This window comes from Curcuma longa, chromosome 19, assembly GCF_044706935.1.
Source record: "Curcuma longa cultivar G26 ecotype Majalengka, Jawa Barat chromosome 19, ITB_CL_G26_1.1, whole genome shotgun sequence".
NCBI lineage: Eukaryota > Viridiplantae > Streptophyta > Magnoliopsida > Zingiberales > Zingiberaceae > Curcuma > Curcuma longa.
Window position 1 is genome coordinate 3937089 of NC_133879.1, and position 20090 is coordinate 3957178.

A 20090-nucleotide genomic window follows, 5' to 3' on the forward strand; every position below is an offset into this window, starting at 1 on the left:
TCCTGGTGGCATTCAGAAACTTCTCAAAATACTATCACCTCCGGATACTATCACCTCCGGCTACTGTTCAGTCAGCAATCTTGCAGAACATGAACCTAGCTATCGTCATCCCAACCTGAACTACAACCACTACTCCTCCATTTTCTCAGATACCTCAAGACAATAGGAACTACTCATTCATAAACCTCATAAACCTCACTTGCTAGGACATTCTGGACATGCACAAAAGTTCAAACATAACCTATCAATTGTTACCAAAACATGTATGCTACCAAAAATGCTAGGAACCAAAACATGCATGCTACCAAAAATGGGAAGGCTCCAACAAATTCTCAGTCATGAATAAATTTAACATAACCTATTTCAAATTAGTATTGAAATATTCCTAAACCAACTTCAGTAAAGTAACATCAAATCTGATGAAAGATGAGTCTTTACAGTATTGAAGTATTCATTCGATAACTTTAAACTAAATAATAGCAATTAACCAAAAAGCATCAAGTAGTAATCGACTCTTAACAATTAACATGCAAAACTTTAGAAAATGCATAAGTCATGAAACATAAAGCAGATCTCTTCCACCATGCCACTGCCACACACATCTTTGCCCCTCCTGCTGCTCCCTTTAGTTTAGCCATTCTTTACCCTTTTCTGCAGTACAAGGGAAACATGAAAACTATAAGCACATAGGCTTAGTAAGATCCTTTCCTACTCACAAAAGTCATACATCATGAATTAAACATAGAGTAGTGACATGTTCATTATAGGCATAGCATATATAAAGTATGACAGATCATTCATATAGACTTAGTAGTGACATTAGCATTCATCAAGAGTACAAACATGAAGTAGTGACATGATCATTTAGGAAACATAGAAACTTAGCATTCTTATCACAATAGTACATCATCTTAAAGCATGATAATCACATAGGCATAAAATGGGTATATGCAAGATGTTCTTTGAAAACATATATATTATAGGTACTTAAACATAATCTCAACATTGGGCCCGACATTGTACCACATTCATCATTTTGCGCGCATCCCTAATCGATCCGAGGTAGCTAATCCCGAACCTACTAGGGAACTAGGTCCGTACTACGACCGTCGACCTAGGGGCAACATAGGAGCCCATCCCATACTAGGCCCGTACTACGACCGTCGACCTAGGGGCAACGTAGGAGCCCATCCCATGGACCTTGCTAGGGTCCGGTACAAGCCATACAAAAGTAAAATAGCATATCATGTTCCTTGTCATAACATAAAGAGTGCTCTTGGTCCCAACTCATAGGGAAGCATCTCTTAGGCATTTCATCATACATAAGCCATGCATAACATAGGTGTGCCCTAGTGGGCATGAAACATAAGCATGTACATCATGATACAATAAGCATAACATAAGCATGCATTAATAGAGTTAACATGGACATAAGGTAGTGACATAAAGGAATCATACTAACATAAAGTCTAACTATCATCATGTCAACATCATGTATATATATAGCATGGCATGGAAGATCATTAGTAAGCATGTTTGGGGTTTAGAGTTTAAAACTTCTTCCCTAGCCCTATATTCCTCCTTGGCCGAAATCCTAGAAGGGTAGTCCTAGGTTTTTAAGCAATCGAAAACACTCGAAGCAACTTGTACCGCAGGTGAGGGGATTACTTACATCCTCTCGCTTGGTTTACCACAAGAAAATGTACCCTTGGTGGAGAGAAGAGAAGGCCTCCGCTCCTAGAATTTCTTTTGCGTATCCTTGCCTTAATAAGGGGATAAGCCCTTGAGTGATCCCCTTGTGAACTTCCTAGGGAGGAACCCTAGGCCTTGAGTTTTCGAAAATGGAAGAAGGAGAAGGGGTGGTTTCGGTGGAGGAAGAGGAAGGAGGAAGAAAAATGACTTTTCCTTCTCTTCATTCACTCCTATTTATTCTAAGTGAAGGGAAAGAGGTGTCCCTTTGCCTCCCCTACCCCTTATTTACCATTTAATCCTTACCTTTCTAATAGCACACCCTTGCTAGGGCACTTGGTTACCACATACATCATAAGGTTTGCTACTTGCTTGGAGGTTCGGGGTTCGAACCTTGGCTATGCATCCTTTTTGCTCTATTTTCTTTTATTTTTGAAAAAGCCCACATAAAAGCCCATTATAATCATGCAAAAATTCTTATAAAATTGCTAGAAATTTTACGGGCGTTACAGTCCCCCATACCTTATAAAAAGTTCATCCTCGAACTTAGAATAGTTCTGGGTATTTTTGTTTCATATCGTCCTCGCGTTCCCAGGTGGCTTCTTCGAACCGTTGACTTTGCCATAGGACCTTCACTAAGGGCACCTCTTTGTTCCTTAGTCTTTTGACTTCTCGGTCTAGTATTTGAATAGGTCGACTTTCATAACTTAGGTCCTCTTGAACTTGCACTGTCTGTGGCTCAATCACTTGGTCTGTACTGGGAATGCACTTCTTGAGCATCGAAACGTGGAACACGTTGTGAATAGCCGACATCTCCGGAGGCAGCTCTAGTTCGTAAGCTACCTTGCCGACTCTCTTCAGGATCGGATACGGTCCCACATAGCGCGGACTCAGCTTACCCTTCTTTCCGAATCTCATCACTCCCTTCATAGGAGCTACTTTGAGGAATACCGAATCCCCGACTTCGAATTCCAACGGTCTACGCCGCATATCCGCATAGTTCTTTTGCCGGCTCTGAGCAGTTTCAATTCTTTGGCGGATGTTCTGTATAGCTCGGGTGGTGTCGTCAATGAAATCTGTTTGGAGTCCCATCTCCTTCTTTTCACCACCCTCATACCAGCATATAGGAGATCTACATCTCCTCCCGTACAGAGCCTCGTAGGGCGCCATTCCAATAGTAGCTTGGTAGCTATTATTGTAGGCGAATTCCGCTAAGCATAAATATCGGCACCAGCTCCCTTTGAAGTCCAAGGCGCAAGCTCGTAACATATCTTCCAGTACTTGGTTCACCCTTTCTGTCTGTCCGTCGGTCTGAGGATGAAAGGCGGTACTGAATAATAGCTTCGTGCCAAGGGCCTTCTGAACACATTCCCAGAAATGGGAAATAAAGCGACCATCTCTATCAGAAATGATGGTCTTAGGAATCCCATGTAGTCTGATAATTTCCCTAGCATATAATTGAGCCAGTTGCTCAGTCGAGTAGGTCATCTTGATTGCTAGGAAGTGGGCAGACTTCGTCAATCTGTCCACGATTACCCATATAGCATCATATCCGTTCGTCGTCTTGGGTAGTCCTGAGATGAAATCCATAGAAATATCTTCCCATTTCCATTCTGGAATTTGGATTGGCTGTAGTGCTCCTCCAGGTCTCTGGTGTTCTGCTTTAACCCTCTGGCAGGTCAGGCAGGTACTGACATACTGAGCCACATCTCTTTTCATACCGAACCACCAGAATTTCCCTTTCAGGTCTTGGTACATCTTGGTGGATCCAGGATGCATCGCATAGGGTGTTCCGTGAGCTTCCTCAAATATCCTCTTTCGTAACTCTGGATCGTCGGGAATACATAAGCGATCCCTGAGGTATAGTACTCCATTGTCAGCGATACGAAATCCATCATCCTTTCCTTCTAGGACTTCTTGCTTGATCCTTTGGAGGCTTGGGTCACGGGCTTGCTTTTCTAATATATCGTCGAACATCGTCGGTGCTATTGTCATGGTAGAAAGCTGTCCGGAAATGATTTTGACCCTGTAACACATAATTTCCCCTTCTACGGGCCGAGATAATACCGATAGAGACATCAAGGTGGCACAGGACTTCCTGCTGAGTGCATCGACCACTTTGTTACTGAGCTTCATATAGATAATGCCTCCATATTTTGAGAGCAAAGACCACGACCGCTAGCTCTGGATCGTAAGTGGGATAATTCCTTTCATGTTCCTTGAGTTGCCTAGAGGCGTAGGCAACGACCTTGCCATTCTGCATAAGTACAACTCCGAGTTCCAATTTGGAAGCGTCGCTGTACAGTCGAAGCCTTCGTTACTGTCCGGAAGAGTAAGGATTGGAGCACTGGTCAGTCTCCTTTTCAACTCTGTGAAACTCTTCTTGCAGGCGTCCGTCCATTCATACTTTTTGTTCTTTCTGGTGAGAACTGTCATAGGGGCTGCAATTCTAGAGAAGTCCTCTACAAACTTCCTGTAGTAGCCTGCTAGCCCGAGAAAGCTTCTGATTTCGCTGCCATTCTTTGGCCTGTTCCAGTTACTCACAGCTTCAATCTTTATTGGGTCTACCATCACTCCATCCTTGAAGATAACATGACCCAAAAATGATACTTGATCGAGCCAGAATTCTTGTTGGGAAACACTAGGAAATCCGTTCCGGTAAATCCTTGCAGAACAAAATTTTTTCTGAAAACGGATTTAAGTTGCCCTCATAGTTGATCAAACCAAGGTTTGATCAACGCATTAAGATCATTGGGCTCTTGTGTTTGGTTTACAGGATCCAAGATAAAAGGAAATAATTTATTTAAAGCGGAAAGCAATAAATTATACCTTTTCTTCGGGATGCCTTAGAGGAAGAAGATAACCTCTTGATCTTCTGCTGTATGTCCTCTCCTCTTCTCGAACGTTGTGTGGGCAACGATCCTTCGAGATATCTCCACCAAAACTCTTCTCTTCCAATGGCAAGGAAACTAGCAATTAAACCTTCCTTTTTCTTCCTTTCTTCCTTTCTTCTTCTCCTTCCTTCTTCTTCTTGGCCGCCGGCCTTAAGATGATGAAACCACCAAGGGAGCGCCGGTCTAGAGGAACTAGAAGAGGAGGAGGAAGCTCTTGTGGCCGCCGGCCCTAAAAGGGAGAAAGGGGAGGGTGGGCGGCGTGAGAAAGGGAGAGGAGAAAAGGGTGCCGCCGGTTTCAAGGAGAATCAAGGAGATTAGATTATTCCAAAGCCTCCTCTAAGCCTCCTTTTATATAGCCAAGCCATCATGGAAATTTAAGAAAGATTCTAATAAATTTTCTTATCCAGATTCAGTTAGAAAAGTTCTAATAGAATCTTTAAGAAAAATTTATTAAAAGCAATCTAATAAACTTATCTTATCTAGATTTATTTTAGAAATAAATCTTTTATAAGATTTTATTAGAAAGATTCTAATAATCTTATCTTATCCAGATTTATTTGGAAATAAATCTTTTTATAAAATTTTATTAGAATAAATCTAATAAAATCTAATCGGATAAGATTAGTTATCTTTTTAATAAATTTCCATTTTATTAATTTTGTTCTTATCTTTAACAAAATCTTTTTAATTATATTTCGCTAATTATTTAGCGAAATTCCATAATTAATATTTTGTTAATTTAACAAAATTAATTTACAAAATTTTATAATAAAATTTTGTACGAGAAGAGACGAAATTTCTTAGCGGAAATTCTTATAAAAAATTTCTTTCTTATCCGAATTTTTCTCGGAAAAATTCTAAATAAAATTCCAGAAATTTTCTTTTATAAATAGAATTTCCTATCCGAAATTTCTCACAGAATTCTTTTCAGAATTCTTTCAGAATTCATCCGGAGGTCTTCCAAGGTCTTCTGAGGTCTTCAAGAATTCTTCCGAAGGTCTCCGAGAGGTCTTCAAGAATTCTTCCGAAGGTCTCCATGAATTCTTCCTTAGGTGGATTTGAGGATTTCCAGAGGCTACAGTAGGGACCTCGAGGAGGAATTGGTTTTGGCCTCCGATGGGCTTAAGCTTCCCATGTTCCTCCTGAACACACAGCTTAAGTCCATCAATAATAACTCATTCCACTAGAGAGTTATTATTGCACTACCGCACCAATCCCATATTATCATATGGGCTCCTTCTTACTACAAGTACATTAATCTCCCTGTGTTTAAGATATCGTATGTCCGTTAATCAAATGAGTTACTGACAACTCGAATCTAATTAACTTCTAATCCAAGAGTAGTACCACTCAACCTTTGTTATCATGTGGAACTAAGTCCGCCTGCAGGGCTTACATGATAATCCTTTATGAGCTCCTCAAGGGGACATCATCAGCCTAGATCATAGGACACAGTTTCCTTCTATAATCAACAACACACCATGTACATAATACTACTTCCCAACTCATCGGGCCTTTTGATCTATCGCTCTAAATCTCACCCGTTGATGAATCAAAGAAGTATATACTAAGTACATGTGTTTGTTATTATATTGGGATTAAGAGCATGTACATCGATAGTAACAGAGGTTAGTTCGATTATATAGTCAGTATAAATCGAACAATCCTCAGGTGGTCCTGCTCAATACACACTAAGTGTACTAGTGTAATTCTATAGTCAAGACAGACTAAGACCAAATTACACTACAACCAGTCCAATGGTTTGTCCAATCCATCTTGGTTGTGAACACTATTTATAATCTATAAGGAACTGATAACATGGTCTTCTGTGTGTGACTCCGCACACCATGTTTATCTACAATATAGATTAAGTGGACACTTGCATAAAAACTAAATGCAAACATTGACCAAAAGTAATTCTCATTTCAGAATGTTTATTTACATTGATAGCTAGGATTCTGGTATACATCCCAACAGACATAAGGTAGTGACATAAAGGAATCATACTAACATAAAGTCTAACTATCATCATGTTAACATCATGTATATATATAACATGGCATGGAAGATCATTAGTAAGCATGTTTGAGGTTTTTATCTTTCCCCTCGCCTCAATGCACTTCCTGGCCGAAACTTACAAGGGCATGGTCCGAGGTTTTAAGTAGCCTCAAGCATGGAAAACATTAAACTAACATCACATAATACATAGCATAACATGAGAGGCTTTTAGCAAGCATAGATGGGCTTGGGATTTTTCCCTAACCCTAATTCTTGGACATGGCCAAAACTTCTAAAGGCATGATCCTAGGTTTTGTGCAACATGAAGCATGAATAGCATCATAGTAACTTCATATAACATATCACATACCATAGGGAAATCATAGGCAAGCATAATTGGGTTTTCAATTTTCTTCTAAGCCCTAAACCCTTGGTTGGCCGAAACTTGAAGAGGGAATCCCCCTAGGTTTTAGACAATATCAAACATGAACAACATCATACAATCATCACATAATACATCACATATCATGAGGGAAAAATATTAGCAAGCATATGTAGTGTTTCAACCTTCCCATGTCCCTTTATTATTCTTGGCCGAAACTTGAGGGGTCCTTACCCTAAGTTTTAAGCGACATAAAAACATGGGTATCATCCTACTAACATTATATAATGCATTATACATCATAAGGAATCATATGCAAGCATGTTTAGAGTTTAAAACTTCTTCTCTAGTCCTATATTCCTCCTTGGCCGAAATCCTAGAAGGGTAGTCCTAAGTTTTTAAGCAATTGAAAACACTCGAAGCAACTTGTACCGCAGGTGAGGGGATTACTTACATCCTCTCGCTTGGTTTACCATAAGAAAATGTACCCTTGGTGGAGAGAAGAGAAGGCCTCCGCTCCTAGACTTTCTTTTGCGTATCCTTGCCTTAATAAGGGGATAAGCCCTTGAGTGATCCCCTTGTGAACTTCCTAGGGAGGAACCCTAGGCCTTGAGTTTTCAAAAATGGAAGAAGGAGAAGGGGTTGGTTCGGTGGAGGAAGAAGAAGGAGGAAGAAAAAGTGACTTTTCATTTTCTTCATTCACTCCTATTTATTCTAAGTGAAGGGAAAGAGGTGTCCCTTTGCCTCCCCTACCCCTTATTTACCATTATATTTCCCTTACTTTTCTAATAGCACACCCTTGCTAGGGCACTTGGTTACCACATATATCATGAGAGTTTGCTACTTGCTTGGAGGTTCGGGGTTTGAACCTTGGCTATGCATCATTTTTGCTCTATTTTCTTTTTTTTTTTGAAAAATCCCACATAAAAGCCCATTATAATCATGCAAAAATTCTTATAAAATTGCTAGAAATTTTATGGGCGTTACAAAGATGACAACTAAAAGTTCCTTCTCTGTAGTTGTATAGTTAATTTGTGCTTTGTCCAGTGTCTTGCTAGCATAGTAGATAGCATGTAACACTCTATTCTTTCTTTGTCCCAAGACTGCACCTACAGCATAGCTACTAGCATCACACATGATTTTAAATGGTAATTTCCAATTTGGTGCTTGCATTATAGGTGCAGTCACTAGGGCCTTCTTAATGATGTGAAAAACTTCTAGACATGCCTGATCAAAATGGAATTCTACGTCTTTAATTAAAAGATTTGTCGATGGCTTGGAGATCTTTGAGAAGTCTTTAATGAAACGCTTGTAAAATCCTGCATGCCCTAAGAAACTCCTTATCCCTTTTACATCCATAGGTGGAGGAAGTTTTTCAATTACTTCTACTTTTGCCCGATCAACCTCTATTCCTTATTCTAAAATTCTATGTCCCAATACAATTCCATCGTTCACCATAAAATGACACTTTTCCCAATTAAGAACCAAATCAACATCTTCACATCTTCGCAGGACCTTGGAGAGGTTGTCTAAACATGCATCAAAATCAAATCCATATACAAAAAAATCATCCATAAAAACTTCCATGATGTTTTCAATAAAATTTGAAAATATTGACATCATACACCTCTAAAATGTTGCTAGGGCATTACATAGACCAAAAGGCATTCTTCTGTATGCAAAGGTTCCATAGGGACAAGTGAATGTCATTTTTTCTTGATCTTCTGGGTGAATATAAATTTGAAAAAAACCTGAAAACCCATCCAGAAAATAGAAGTATTTGTGCTCTGCCAATCTCTCAAGCAACTGGTCAATGAAAGGGAGGGGTAATGATCTTTCTTTGTTTCTTTATTAAGTTTCCTGTAGTCAATACACATCCTCCAACCTATTGCAGTTCTAGTGGGTATCATCTCACCATTTTCATTCTTTACCACTGTTATACCACCCTTTTTTGGAATAACATGCACCGGGCTCACCCATTTACTGTCTGAGACTGAGTATATTATCCCTGCGTTCAATAATTTGGTTATCTCTTTCAGTATCACCTCTACCATATTTGGATTTAGCCTTCTTTGATGCTCAACAGAACATTTGTGATTATCTTCTAGGTTAATTCTGTGCATACATAAAGAGAGACTAATTCCTTTCAAATCTTCAACTGAGTAACCTATTGCTCTTTCTGTGTCTTCTTAAAACTTCCAATAATTTTTGAGTGGAGGTGTCATCTAGATTTGCATTTACAATTACAGGGAGTGTCGAGTTTGCCTTAAGGAATTCATACCTTAAATTAGAAGGAAGGGGTTTCAGTTCAACTATGGGTGAAATTTCTTCTTGCTTTAGTTCTTCTGTGTCAACCTTCAGGAGTTGATAACATACTCTTTCATCCACTGGGTCTTCAAACTCACGATCAAACTCATCATCAGTTTCTACCGGATCTTTCATTTCTAGCATTGCTGTATCATCTGGGGAAATGATGTCTTCTGAAGTGATATCGCTTAGTACTGTTGAATCCTCTTCTTCTCTTTCCTCTTTGATGCCAAAAGATTTTATTTCAAAAGTATTTTCTGAAAGTTCCTTCTTATTATCAATAGCCCAATCTTTAATATTTGACACAACTAGATTGATTATCCCATATGCGTCTGATTTATTCTGATTCAACAGTGATCCACCGGCGGCTGAGTCTAGCGTGCTCTTATTTTCAAAAGAAAGCCCAACATAAAATGTGTGCAATATCAACCACTCTTCTATTCCATGATGTGGGCACTGCTGAAGCATGTTTCTATATCTGTCCCAGGCATCACATAGAGATTCTCTTTCTATTTGCTAAGAAATTCAGAATCTGGTTTCTTAAGATCATGGCTTTTCTTGGTGGGAAAAACTTGTTTATGAATTCTTATTCTAATTGATCCCATGATTTGATGCTTTGAGGTGGTAGTGAGTGCATCCAATCTTTAGCCTGAGTTGCAGAGACTGAAAGGAAACATCAATAACCAAATAAACTCAGATTGAACACCTTCATATCTCACTGTGCTACAATATCTGTGGAACTCCATGAGATGAGTGTAAGGATTTTCAGCTTCAATTTTCTTAAATTGAACCTCTTGAATTTTTGCTATAAGGCCCATATTTATCTCAAAACTTGAAGCAGAGATCTATGGTAGCACAATGGGATCTAATGTTCTAGCTAAGATTGGTGAGGAGTAACTCTTCAGCGGTATATAATCCATCCTCTCAATTTCCTTCATATAGAGTCAAGAAAAATTAATTAGGCCTCTTATTATGGAATTCCATAAGAATGTATAAAAATAAAGAATTAAAAAAATTTAATGGAAGCAAGTATGTGTAGAAAAGACTCTAAATGTGAAAGTCCAATGACAAATAGCACACGGTCCCCGGCAACGGCGCCAAAAACTTGATGCGCTCCCGCAAGAGTACGAGTGTCGTCAAGTAATAAAAGATATCAAACCACAGGGACCATGAAATTTAATCACTAAACTTTACACAAAAAGAGTTACGAACACACGAATTTTTAGGTGATGGGGGAAGAGAGAGAGAAGTCAAGTACCTATACCTCAATCAAAGGGAAATCAGCTAAATGACAGGATTGGGAAACGATCCTAGGATTTCAGATTCCTCGAGATTATGGTTGATTGATCATGGATTCCTTACCATTCCTCAATGATTATACTAATGCAGAGATTCTAACCAAGATATCCAATCAGACCTCATCAGGACCTTTCAGAATAATCATGACTCCTCTAATGTTACGACTGCTAGTCCAAGATGATACCTAGATAGCCTGGTTCTATAGCTCTCCCACTGTCACCGGGCACTCCAACAATACTACTGGTATCCTACTCCCTATCACCGAGTACCCAATTAAGGACCTCTTCCTAGCAATCAATAACCGTTAGTTATCTCTCATGAGAATTCATTACAGTCTAAGAATCTCCTTGGAAAGTCCAATTAAAGGTTCACCTTCTGTCACAAGGCACCCCGGTCATACAATCCTAAGATTTCCATTAAACTATAGTTCACTCTCATCCATATGAAATTAAGCCTTCACAAACATATCATCAAATAAATGCAAGGCACAAATCCATATAGCAAAGCATAGTCAAATCCTTGAACATGGCAAATAGAAAATCCATAGATTACAATCATCCATTTACATCTCGATTCCTCCTACATTCTAGAATCTAGAGGTCTACTCCATGACGGAGGAAATACAATACAAAGAAGAGAGAATGTAGTTCATCTTGCTCCTAAATCTGAAAGAGAAAAAGGGCAAAACACTTATCAATGGGTACAATCTTCCTTGGCTTGCAGTCTCCTCGTCGACGGTGGATGAAATTGGCGGAGCAGTCCTCCATGGGTGGATGGATCGCTAAAATCTTCTTCGAATAGCGGCTACGGTGTCCTTGATTCACCTCCAAGTGCTCCCCTCCCTCTTTTCAGGGTTTTTAGAGGGGTTTATATATGCCCAGACGCGACACGGTCGTGCCTCATGGCACGACCCAAGAAGCATGCCTCAACATTCTGTCACACGGCCATGCCTAATAGGCACGACCTTAAATAGATCTTGTACTGGAAAATAGACACGATCGTGCCTTGTAGGCATGGCCCGTAACTGACTTCAATCTGGAAAGAGGCACGGTTGTGCCTCATAGGCACGACTCCAGCCACTTGTGCCTCTGGTACTGGAACACGACCATGCCTTGTAGGCACAACCCGTGGTCTGATTAGCTCTAGATTGAAGGCACGATTGTGCTTTGTGGCACGGCCTGAAGCAGCTGGTCTTCTGTAGGGTTGGCACGGCCGTGTCTCAGGGACACGGCTGCTGGCTTGGCTCGGATGGATGAAGCACCGCCGTGCCTTCTTTTGTTCTTTCTCCGTTTAGTCTTATTTTACTCCAAATTCCATCCTGCAAATGCACAAATACGAGAGCAGACCTCCAAACTAGGAAATAGAGAAAATATGCCTAATGCATGGATAAAGGATGTGACAAACATAGAGTAACATCATGAAATGCATAAAGATATACAATAAAAATAGTAAAAATACATATATACCCTACGCACATCAATGATCCTAAGATTTCCTATGAACTGTAATTCACTCCCATCAATATGAAATTACTTCTTTAAAATATCAAAAATATGCATGAGAAATAATTCCATAAAATATAGTATAAGCATGTCATAGAAGATAGCAAAGAAATCCATCAAGTACAATCATTCATTACATCTCAATTCATCCTACATCCTAGAGTCAAAGAGATCTACTACATGACGGAGGGGATACAATTCAAGAAAGAAGAAGAAGAGTTCATTTTAATTCCTAAATCCTAGAAAGAAAGAAAAAAAGGACTTATCAATGTGTGCAGTGCTTCCCTGAATTGAGATCTCCTTGTCGACGGTGGATGAAAGCGGCGCAGTAGCCTCTTGAAGATGGACATGATGGTGGATTCTCCCCTAGAACTTGTTTACGATGCCTTCTTGTTGTCCTCTCTGATGGCCCCCCTCAAAAGGGTTCCAAAGGGTTCTTTTTATAGGCTTCTAGGGTAGGCATGGTCGTGTCCTGTGGCACGCTCGAAGAGATCGGAGTAGACATGGCCGTGTCTCATGGCGTGGACGAAAAGATCGGGGCAGACATGGTCGTGTCTCCTGGCACAACTGAAAAGATTCGGGCGAGGTTTTCTGCTGACACGACCATGTTTTGTGGAACTTCATGGTCGTGTTTTACGGAACGGTCAGAAAACTTGGTGTTGGTTCCCCGCTGGCACGGCCGTGCCTGGTAGGCACGACCGAAGAAAGTAGATGCTCTGGAAATGAGGCACGACCACGGCATAGCCACACCAGGTAGTAGGCCTGGTTGTGCCTTGTTGGCACGACCTGAAGTGGGCACACCTCTGTGCTGGAGGCATGATCATGCCTTGTAGGCATGACCCCTTCTGGACTTGAGTTGTTCTTCCTTCATTTCGCCTTGTTTTGCATCAATTTCCATCCTATAAATCCAAAAATATGAGAGCAGACCTTCGAACTAGAAAATAGAGAAAATGTTCCTAGTGCATGAATAAAGGATGTGATAAACACAACGTATCGATATGAAAATGCATGAAGATGTGTAATAAAATTAGTAAAAATGTATGCATACCCTACACATATCAGCTTGTGAAGCAGTAAACGAAGTGGTTTGGATCAGAAAGTTCATCACTAAACTTAAAGTGGTTCCAACTATTGTTGCAGTATTACTTGCTTACTGCGATAACAATAGAGCAATCGCGCAGGTGATGGAACCTAGGTCTTACCATTGATCCAAACATGTGCTTCAGTGAGATCAATTGATTAGAAAGATCATCAGTAGAAGAGAAAATAAATCCAGAAGATTTCCGCCGAAAGGAGCATTGTGGATCCTTTAATCTCTACCTCAAAGTAAGTTTGAGGAACATATAAAGGTGCAAGGTATTTGATACTATGGCGATTGGGCTTAGGCCAAGTGGAAGTCTGTTATATTTGAGAGATGTCCTAAGACAATCACCTTATAGTTATACTATTTATTAGATAAATAGAAATTTACTATTTGAATGCACATTCTCCATGTATTTGATTGGATCTTAAACTCATTTACTGAATATCCACAATACGATTCATAGTATGAGAGAATTTATGATTGGATCATAACTAGCGAGCATCTCTATATGTGCAATTATGAATGTATTGAAAATCCTAGTCGAGAAATTAATGAGCATAGATGTCGTCGATTTTGTTGAGACTAGCACGTTTAAACTCCTTGGTTTACCAAGCAGCTGTTCTCGTTGGCTGGAGATATTGGATGTTGCGAGTTAAACATGGATGCTAGTTAAAGATAACTAATTCATTGGAGTGACCCACCTTAAAACTTCATATGGTTCTATATATATGTCAATGAAGATTTCAGTATAGCTTAAGTGCGAATTTCTTTTGACTTACGGTATTCAAATCACCTTGGTCATGAACGGTTATACTTTGACATCTTAAGTAAATATCTTCGAGGAGGTGTGAATCTGGGATGATTGGGTATAAGTTGAACTAACCAAAGTATTTGAATAGCTCACAGAGGATTCAATGCTCCTTGAAAAAGGAGACGTATACCTTGTAGTCGCTTGTTAGGATTATTACTGAAAGTCTTTGGCCAAAACATTACATGTCAAGAGTACGATACTTTTAGACACATGTACAAATAACTTAAATCCATAGGATAAGAAAGCAAGCTTGGACTAGGTGTGACGTAGTCAGCTCAGTGAGGATTGACACACATAGACTATGTCCTAAACCAAGCGGGTATAAGACGGTGAAAGGAATAAGATACATTTCATTTTAGCTGCTGAAGGATTTAGAAATTGTTCAAGAATCAATCATTGATTTTTTGATCAATTGGGGATCATGATGTATTACTAGGTGTCACTCATGATTGTTTCGCAATTAATGGTTAATTACGGATAATCAACATAACTGGGAACCTATTGGGTCACATGCACTACAAGTTCTTCGAATAACTTAAAATGAGTTTAAAAATTAGATTCTATGAATGAGAGAAATAAAGTCAGGTTGGACCGGACAAAGGACAAAATGATGAAATTCGTCTTATAAAAACAAAATGAACGAAACTGATTTCGTTCAAATCAGAAGTCGTTTGGTTATTAAACCAAACGATTTAATTTTGAACCAACTTGATTTGGTTCATGATGGAAGATATTTTAGCAAAACGGAAGTGATGAGGGATTTCATCTTATGAAGACAAAATGAATAAAATTAGTTTAGGTCAAATTGAAGGTCGTTTGGTTAGTGAACCAAGCGATTTAGTTTTAAACTGCATTAAATCTGGTCCGGTTTGCTACAGTACTAGTTCGGTTCATCCCGATTTAAGTTTTCTCAGTTTGTTTTCTTTTTTCCGGTTCTTTGGTTTTCAAGTTTTAGGGTTTCGCGACTAAGAAGTAGGGGTTTGGTTCTTCCTCTCCAAAATCGCAACCTCCCTTTAAAAATAGGGCTCGTGGCTAAGAAGCATAGGATCACAACCCTGTGCCACCGACTACGACTTCATCCATGCGAAAAGAAACCCTAGCTCAGCCACGTAGGAGAGGAGAAGAAAAGTTGAAAACCCCTAGTTTCCTCTTCCCTTCCTCTGCTCTATTCATCGCCGCCGATGCCCAATTAGGTTCTTTTCGCCCACCGCCAATCACCGGAGAAGGTCTTCGTCGAAGGACAGGCCGAACTCGAGCTTTTCCTTCTTCCTCCCAGGCACGAGCATCACCGGCCGCACCTTCTCTTTCCCACTACTGACCACTATGCTCTCCCTCTTTCTCTCTTCTTGTGCTACCAATCGTCGAACCTTATTTTGGTTGCTGTCGTCGTTGGAAGACCGCTGAAATGTTGTCGAATTGGGTTGCTGTCGGCTGCCCTTACTTTGCCAGAGAGGAGCCACTGTCGGAGCCTTTGCCGGAGAGGAGCCACTGTCAGAGCCTTTTCCGAAGGAGAGCCGTTGTCGGAGAGGAGTCGTTGCCGAAGCCCCTGCCACGTGCATGCCAGAGTTGCTACTGGAGAGGAGTTGACTTGGGAGCTTGTGAAGCTGCCGGAACATGTATGTCACCGACCACCGGAGCTATTGTAGCTGCCGACCAAAGGTTGTCGTCAATTGTTGCCATTGACCACCAGTACATTCTCCGTTGTTGGAATCCGTTTCCAACTACTGAAGAAGTCATGTGCCAGGTTATAATAGGTGTTTACCGTAGGGAGCTTATAAAGCGATCGAAAAATTATTCTGTCATCGCCAGAAAGGGTTTCTAGCCATTTATCCCAAAATCAACAGTCAAAGGTTGACCACTAAAAACTACACCGGGAATACAATTTTCAGTGATAGTTAGAAAATCACTAAAACAGTCGTGACACTCGTTGTTGCATGTTTTTTGAAATTAGATTTTTCTCTCGTATCAACCGTTGTCGATCGTTAACTAATATCGAAGATGGTAATGCAACTTGTGACTTTGGAAGTTGTCTAGACGAGAGCTTGGCATGGATCACCAGTAGAGACGGAATTACGATAAAGACCGCTCGATTGATACCAACCCCGCTCATCGTCATCTATCAGGTACGCGTAAAATAATTTATTATTCTGTAAACATTTTAAATTTGTAATTGTGTCATGTACTTATTTTATCCAATATGCATGTGTTGTGTGTAATAATAATTAGTTTTAATTATTATAATTTCTTATGCTGTGCACGTTTGTAAAATGTGTAAACACGCGTAATGCACCAGGTCGATCCCAACATAACGATGCTTGATCATTTTCGACTAGCAATCCACTATCAAACTCTCCTTTTATGAGAAAGAGTTTTTGCTTTACAAAATAAGTTAGGAACGGTAAACCTTTACTGTCCTAATAATTTAAGTACAAAAGTAAAATAATAATGTTACCGACTAGAAAAATAGAAGTGAGGCATAGAAGTTGGTGCAGCTCCTCGATGTTATGACGACGTACTGGATGGACTGTTTGCGTGCAGAAAGTTATAGTAGTAGCGTATAAATTATCTTCTAAGGTTTCCCATCACAGCTGTATATAAAGGTCAATCCAGGCACCTGGAAGTCCTTCCAAGTGCCTCAACGTCATCTCATCGATTTGCTTTCGATGCTGACTTGGCATCTTTCGGGTGTTTGTATCCCTTTTAGGTGCCTAGATGTTGATGTGGAGTTTACCAGATTAATTTTGACTCCACAACGCTTTATCCATACCCGGGCGCCTAGAGCTTTTCTAGGCTCCTAGAGGTTAGGTGTCATAACCACTAGAACTTTGTCACCTCATCCACCTTGCTAATCCGATCGGATGACATCCGAGCGCCTGGATCCCTTCCGGGTGCCTAGACCGTTCGATGGCCTAAATCTAAATAAAGGCGCCAAAAATCTAAAATTTTAGTCATTCCTTTCCTACATCACAAGTTAGTCCAAAATAAAATAAAAATAAAAAATTGACAGTTTTGACAAACTGTCTAGTATTGACTTTTAGATTTCTAGCGAAACCCTAGGTTAGACTGACGCCTACTATATTCCTTCCTGAGAATGCATCCTCATTCACTCCACTCAAAAGAATTTATCTTTTGTCAACCTAGTCCTTCAGACCTGTTGGACTTTTGTTCAGTCTTGATCCTCGGCCCCCAGAACTTTCATTGTTAGACGTCGATCCTCCAAATCGGCCTAGACTTTCTCGCCTAGTGCTCTGATCTATCAAGTCTTCTTGTCCAATCCTCTTGACCAGGACTTCCTTGCCCAGCCTCCCTGATCAGGATTTCCTTGTCCAATTTTCTTCACTAGGATTTCCTTTGCCTAGCCACAATTAGGACTTCCCTGTGCTACCTGCACACTTAGTTCAGCGTATTAGTCTACTTCATAGACTTAACTTGAACCCTTTGTCATTATCAAAGGCTCGATCATCTAGTGCTCCCTGCACCAACAGTTTTCACTCAACCAATTGACTACCAACTTTTCCCAATTGATTGATCTCACAACTTCAACTAAGTTAATTGAACTTGCATCTAATCTACTACTTGTCTCCCAAATAAATCCTTGACTCGACTAATCTTCTATCCAATTAATTGATTTACTATAGCATCTAAGGCATCTAATAGTTGCAACCAATCCTATTAGCTCAATTGTCTTCTTCTTGGATTTTATTATATCATCAGTTCACTGACACATGAATAGAAATATTCTATTTGCTAGTGATTTAGCTTAAGTCAACTGCTTAGTCGACTCAACCATCAATCGTCGATTGGATAACTTTAACCAACTTTAAGGTTAAGTCCTCGTCTAATTCTAGTCTACCCAAAATCTAAAGTACTTATCACTCATAAACTTTCATCTCACGTAAACATCCTTGTTGATGCCACTCCTTTAGGACTTCACTATATTGCCCAAGAGGCCTTACTTTTGGGACTTCCCATGCCGAGAGATCTTGGGACTTCCACTTGCTAAGAGGCCTTGCTTCTGAGGCTTCCACTTGCTTTACCTTTGAGACTTCGTCATCTATCTAATGTTAGTCACCTTTGACTCACCAAGACTTTAACTTGTGCAACCTTAAACCCACCTTAATCCTTTGTGACTACCATTTGTCTAGACTTAAGTCCATCTTGACCCACTAGGGCTTAATTCTATTTACCAAGAATTCATCCAATCTTGAGCTATCAAGACTTTATCCAATATCAACTCATGTTGGACTTTTCCCTTGCAAATATTTCTTCGACTTTTCATTTGTCAATATCTATTGGACTTTTCACTTGTCAACATCTGTTGGATTTCACTTACCAATACGTATTGAACTTTCTCCATTTGCCAACATTGAACTTTCTCTGTTTGCTAACATTTGTTAGACTTTTCATTGTTAAGTGTCTAATCCACCTTGATTCACTTAAATATCATCTATTGTCAAGTATCTAATCAACCCTAACCTACTTAAAATATCAATCTAACTTAAACACTCAACTCAATCACATTGCCCAAATATTAAAACACCTTGGTCTAACAAGACTAAGGTGGAGCATGATTGCACTAACACTAATAACCAAAGTTCACTCCTCTTTGACTGGTTATTTGTAGTGGAGTATCCTTCAGAATAGTTAGTCATTGCTTAAGGATGTCCAACCTTCAAAATGTGAGTCTTGCTCTACTACCAATTGTTGAATCAAATAGCCTAGCTAGAGAGGTGGTTGGGGTGAATATACGATTAAAAAAGTTCTTGCTAAAGAATACATAAGTGAAAAAGATTAGTTCACTATATGTTTGACAATTAATAATCATGATGGTTGATATAAAATGAAGAATTTGTGTGTAAGCGAAAGTTAAACAATAAGTCCTAACACATTTATGTAATGCCATGTGGAGACTCCATTCTCAATGGCCTAAGACATATTTGATGTGTCACTCGAAACAATCCACCAATCCACCCTTTCACAAAGAGACAATGAAGTAAGCCATTGCACATGATAAAATCTCCAAGGATGAAACCTCCCCTATACCAATGAGATTTCAACATCCTTAATCCAAATAAGGGTTTTCTCTCTCCCAAAGAGATGAAGTGAAAATCAAGGAGAGATGAGAGATTGCCAAAGAGCTTGCTAAAGTTGAAGGTTTCAAATCTTCTATAACCTCTTGGATATGCTTTAGGCACTTTTAACACTTTGAGAAAAACAAAATGGGCAAGTATTATGATAAGTCTTGGTGTCCAAAAGCTCTCCAAGAGTTTATATAACCAATTGCCAACTTGGTATTAACAATTGAATCCCCACAATATGAATGTTGAAACCAATAGTGACATCTATATTCACGAATAAACTTTTGATTGATTACATACTATTCCAATCAAATGGAAATCCTATTAGTCAATTATTGTTTAAATAAAAATATTTTATTTGTCTAAGCTCGACATCCAATTGGCTGAAGTTGATTGGACACGCTTTCTCAATTGAATTGAATTGTTTGAGCAATCTCCGTTACTTAACTTATAGTCTATTGTATGTTGACCTAAGGTTTGAGATTTGAGTTGGTCAACAACATGACTTGGGCACACCCTAACTTATAGTTCCCCCTAACTTATAGTCTATCAAGTAGTTTAACCTCTGCATAAGCAATCACCACATCGATACAATCTAACTCGAAACAAACCCAAATTTATAACAAACAATCCAATACAAAGTTTACACATCTTTGATTCCTTCTCAAGCATGATGGTCAAGTCTCCATTTTCTCATACCTTCACACTCGAACTTTAATATTCATCCTCTAAATTTACTTATCTCGGTCTCTAATATGCATGATAAATTTACATACTTGATTCACAACATTAAGTACACATTTAAGCATTTGCAAGAATTTTCTTCAAATGAGGATCGCAATCAAAGGATGTTGGACATCTGGGTTGACCGCTGTGTGCGTTTCCCGATTTATCCTGGTGGCCGATGAATAACATGGAAACTTCCATAGTTCTCCCCCTTTTTGTCTAAGATCAAAAAGTTATTCCATAGGCTAAGTAGGATTAAAATCTCCTTAAAATTGTTTATCCCCCGAACCGATCACCTCTAAAGGGATTGAATCAATACG

At 39.5% G+C, this 20090-nt stretch overlaps 1 protein-coding gene across 1 annotated transcript; it reads right to left on the reverse strand.

Moving 5' to 3' along the window:
- Window positions 1–3867: 3867 nt before the first annotated feature.
- LOC141812765 (putative mitochondrial protein AtMg00860) lies at window positions 3868–4260 on the reverse strand. The gene has a single exon (XM_074700757.1). It carries the CDS (start codon window positions 4258–4260, stop codon window positions 3868–3870), a length of 393 nt encoding a protein of 130 aa, XP_074556858.1.
- Window positions 4261–20090: the final 15830 nt, after the last annotated feature.

Bases quoted from the DNA above. Each gene is read 5' to 3' on its own strand.
- LOC141812765 (XM_074700757.1), bottom strand. From the start codon at position 4,260: ATGGTAGACCCAATAAAGATTGAAGCTGTGAGTAACTGGAACAGGCCA.